This window comes from Notothenia coriiceps, unplaced genomic scaffold (genome assembly GCF_000735185.1).
Source record: "Notothenia coriiceps isolate Sejong01 unplaced genomic scaffold, NC01 NC01_scaffold00008456, whole genome shotgun sequence".
NCBI lineage: Eukaryota > Metazoa > Chordata > Actinopteri > Perciformes > Nototheniidae > Notothenia > Notothenia coriiceps.
The window spans coordinates 1-3,665 of record NW_011341157.1 but is presented as its reverse complement, the minus strand read 5'-3'; the positions used below and the strand labels follow the sequence as shown (position 1 = coordinate 3,665).

Sequence of the window (3,665 nt, the reverse complement as noted above, 5' to 3'; positions counted from 1 at the left end):
ATTAAGCATTATAATCACTGAATTATTGATAGAGGTATCAAAACTAGATTTTAAGACATACTACAAATAGAAATACGGAAAACACTTAAATGAGAAACTAAACTGAACATCGTCTTTGTCTGCCCTCCAGTTGTGAACGTGTTGTGATGTACAGGACAGGTGCACTCCATGACCCCTGTGACATCACTTGTGGGTGGGGTTAAAGGTGCAGCACTTCTGAATAAACCCAACACCCATTAGTGATGCTGGCGGCGCTCAGAGGTCAAACAGGCCTGAAAACATTCGATCCGTAGGGGCCTTGTGTCAAGGGCCGCGGGAAAGTATCCAACAATGTATTACCTGTAATAACAGACCTGGAATACCCGGAATGATGTCTATATTCATGTACAAATGCACTTTATATGCATACATTTGTAGCCCAATAATGGGACTGAAACAGACTGATGCAACAACCGTCATTTTTGTTATTGAAATTGTCCGCAAGTTGTTGCTTTCTGTCATTTAAAGATGGGATTAAAATGAAAGAAAAATGGCTTGTTTTGCCAAAGTTGAGGTTGTTCCATAGATTCAGAACCACCTGTAACTGCGGCAGGTCTTTGACAGAGGGCTCTGCTCACTGAGATGTTTTCTTTAACGACTCAGGGTGTCATGGCGTTATGCCCGAGGAATAATCAGCTCTGACGACACTCTGTTTGCTCGCTGGAACGCCCCTCTGCTGGAGCGTGTGATTCTGGACCCTGTGATGGAGGAGGACGCAGGTAAACACTCCGATGCATGTGCTCACACAGAAACTGAATTTAGTTTTCCATTTCTAAGGAGAGGTGCATGTATAAGATTTGTTTTAAACACACATTACTTTTACTCTCAAAGGCTAACCAGAACATACAGTATGTTATGTCAGAAGTAATTTGATGTGCTGCCTTTTGCCTCACTTGTTTGATATAATGGCATAATGAAGCTGCACAAACAAAGTAGCATCATTTTCAGGTGAGGTTTAAAAGTAATGTCTATGGTGTTTATACGGTAGACAAATAAAGTTTCAACATAATTTCACAATAATATCCTCGAAACAGCACTGAAATTCTCACCAAGACATTCCCACAAAGAGAAACACACAAAAGTCCGGAGCGCACGTTCACACACAGACATAAACACACCTCCTGCCTGTTGAATGAAAGGACATCATTTAAAGCGCCGATTAATCACCATGTTATATTTCAGGTACTTATTGCTGTGTCGTGCAGGATGCCAGCTTCCGCAGGGTGAAGAGGGTTTACTGGGGGATCCGGGTTTTGCCATCCTCTGTACTCAATCTGGACTACGAGAGCTCTCTGGCCCAGTGGGACTCTGGAAACCAGAAGCAGAACCAGACCGAGTCAGACCAGAGAACGCCTCTGATTTACACTGTACGGTTTGTTCAGGATGGGATGGATTTGGGGAAGCAGTCATGCACTAAAGATTATTTTGGGATTTGCTTCAAGTACTATTATGTACGAATGGAAGACTTTGTGAATCCTCTTTTAATCGTCAAGCAAGTAGCCCACACACACAGTGAACATAACACACTGCCTTTATCCCATTTTAGTATGAGGAGCAGTGGCCAGCTATTATACTGTATATACAGTGCCTGGGGAGCAGTGTGTAGGTCTGGTGCCTTGCTAGGGCATTTTGGCATCCCAAAGAGGCAAATGAACACCTCTCCAGGCACTTGAACTGTCAACCCTCCATTTCCCAAGCCAAGTCCCTCAGATTGAGCTACTGCTGCCAAGATTACATATTGTGTTAAAGCCCTTAGAAAAACAGCTTGTCCACAGATTCAAAGCACTTAATAAAACTAAATTCAGCAGAATTATTTCATAGTGTATAACGATCTCTTTTTTTCCACTTTTTTTTTGGAGCCACCAGTGCCCTTATTGAAGTGACAGTGTTGAAAGGGGAAACCAGAAGGCGTGGGTAAATGGTCCCAGGCTGATTTTGAGCCTGAGTCTTCTGCATGAGGACCAAGCCCTAGTACATGGGCTATAGCTCAACCATGCTATATATCCTATATATCCTTCTTATCAACTGTGCATTTGTTGTGTCTGAACACTCAGGTGCTGATCAGTTTGAGCCTGGCGGGCATTGGTGCTGGATTGATGCTGCTGGGCCTCTGGTGGACACTGAGGAGGAGAGAGTTCATGTGCTAACACAGTTATAACTGATCTTCCATCGCTCACCGCACAGGCAATTACATTTCTGCACAAACAAACTCTTACTCTACACTACCTGTTCAGTAGCAGACCACAGACAGGCTTGTTAGAGACTGCCTGCTGAACACAGTGGAGCATGTAGCCACTGAAAACAAGTTATTTCCTTCAGGAGTCGGTAGAGACCAACAAGACCTCCAAAAAGAGAGAATAAAAGAGATCGGCTGGACACAAACAAGACTCCAAATGATTGATGATGTCGTTGCTGGATGTGAAAATGAGGGATTGGTTGTAAACACGTTCGCAGAATCAGATTAAACGGTAATGATGTGAATGTTGTGTTCTCATTACCCATAAGGATCCTAGTTTTAAGTGTTGTTTGGGCAATTATGCGTAATTAGATTTAGATTCATGGGATTTGGATTTTATTTGAAGGCGGTTTGTCTCTTCATTAGAAGTACAAAGATGACAGTAAGCAATAAGAGATGCAATAATAATCCCCAGCTGGGAACATTGCAGGTTAGAACATCTCAGACCCCTCGGCTACGAGACCACCACTGCAAAATACCCTTTTCCATCAACAGAAAAGAAATCTCTTCAAAATGCCCGTCTTTTTTTCTCTAACAGTACATTGCATCTGCCAAGGAGACAGGTAGATTAACAATTTGATAAAACTAGGCTTTGCAATCAGAGGAAAAAGGAGGACAGAATGTTTTTTCCCCCACAGGAGACATGTTGACATGTCAGGGAGCAGAACAAAGCCATTGTTAATGTTGTTAGTAACACCTGTGTTTTCGCTGGGATAAGAACAGATGAAAACAGAGGATCTTTGACTGATGGATGGAGTTTAGTCATTTATCTACATGATGTAATTTTGATCACATCTGAAATTTAAGTGAATCCATTGCCATGTTGGACACTAGTTATTATACAGCCAAATTAGCTATTTACAGGTGTTGCGACCTGGCTCAGAAGGCCACAACAAAGAGGAGACACAACACATTAACGGGTAGAGAAAGGTTTTTATTTGCACCAACAAGTCACATAAACACTGGGTATGCTCATCAGAGCCGGGTGCCTGCAGGAGAAAGCAGAGAGCGAACAGAGAGGAGCAGAGAGGCTTTAAAGAACTGCAGGACACGAAACCCAGGTGTCCTGAGTTACTGCAATCAATGCAGCAAGTGCAGCACAGACACACCCTCTTCACTGATGAACCTACAGGGGCATCACATCGTCCGATATGACGTAATATCGGAAATGTGGACCCACGGCACTATCAGAAAGTTGCTATCAGAAATAATGCCCGACTGTTTTGCACGTAATATGGTCGACATGTTTTTAATATATTTTTATATCTGAGACCTATGCTATTGCCTAAAAATAGCATGATAGGTGCACTTTAAATAAACCTAATTTTTATTGATTTTCTTTTCACTAAATGTGCACACATTTTGAAAAATAAGTTTACTCTCTTCCCCT

At 42.3% G+C, this 3,665-nt stretch overlaps 1 protein-coding gene across 1 annotated transcript; it reads left to right on the top strand.

Moving 5' to 3' along the window:
- The first annotated feature begins 242 nt into the window (after positions 1-242).
- Positions 243-2,339, top strand: tmem81 (transmembrane protein 81). The gene is made up of 4 exons (XM_010770156.1): positions 243-289; positions 643-758; positions 1,222-1,406; positions 2,094-2,339. Exons 1-4 carry the CDS (start codon positions 243-245, stop codon positions 2,184-2,186), a joined length of 441 nt encoding a protein of 146 aa, XP_010768458.1. The 3' UTR covers positions 2,187-2,339.
- Positions 2,340-3,665: the final 1,326 nt, after the last annotated feature.

Bases quoted from the DNA above. Each gene is read 5' to 3' on its own strand.
- tmem81 (XM_010770156.1), top strand. From the start codon at position 243: ATGCTGGCGGCGCTCAGAGGTCAAACAGGCCTGAAAACATTCGATCC. The intron at 290-642 runs GTAGGGGCCTTG...TTAACGACTCAG, and splicing joins GGCCTGAAAACATTCGATCC to GGTGTCATGGCGTTATGCCC. The intron at 759-1,221 runs GTAAACACTCCG...GTTATATTTCAG, and splicing joins TGTGATGGAGGAGGACGCAG to GTACTTATTGCTGTGTCGTG.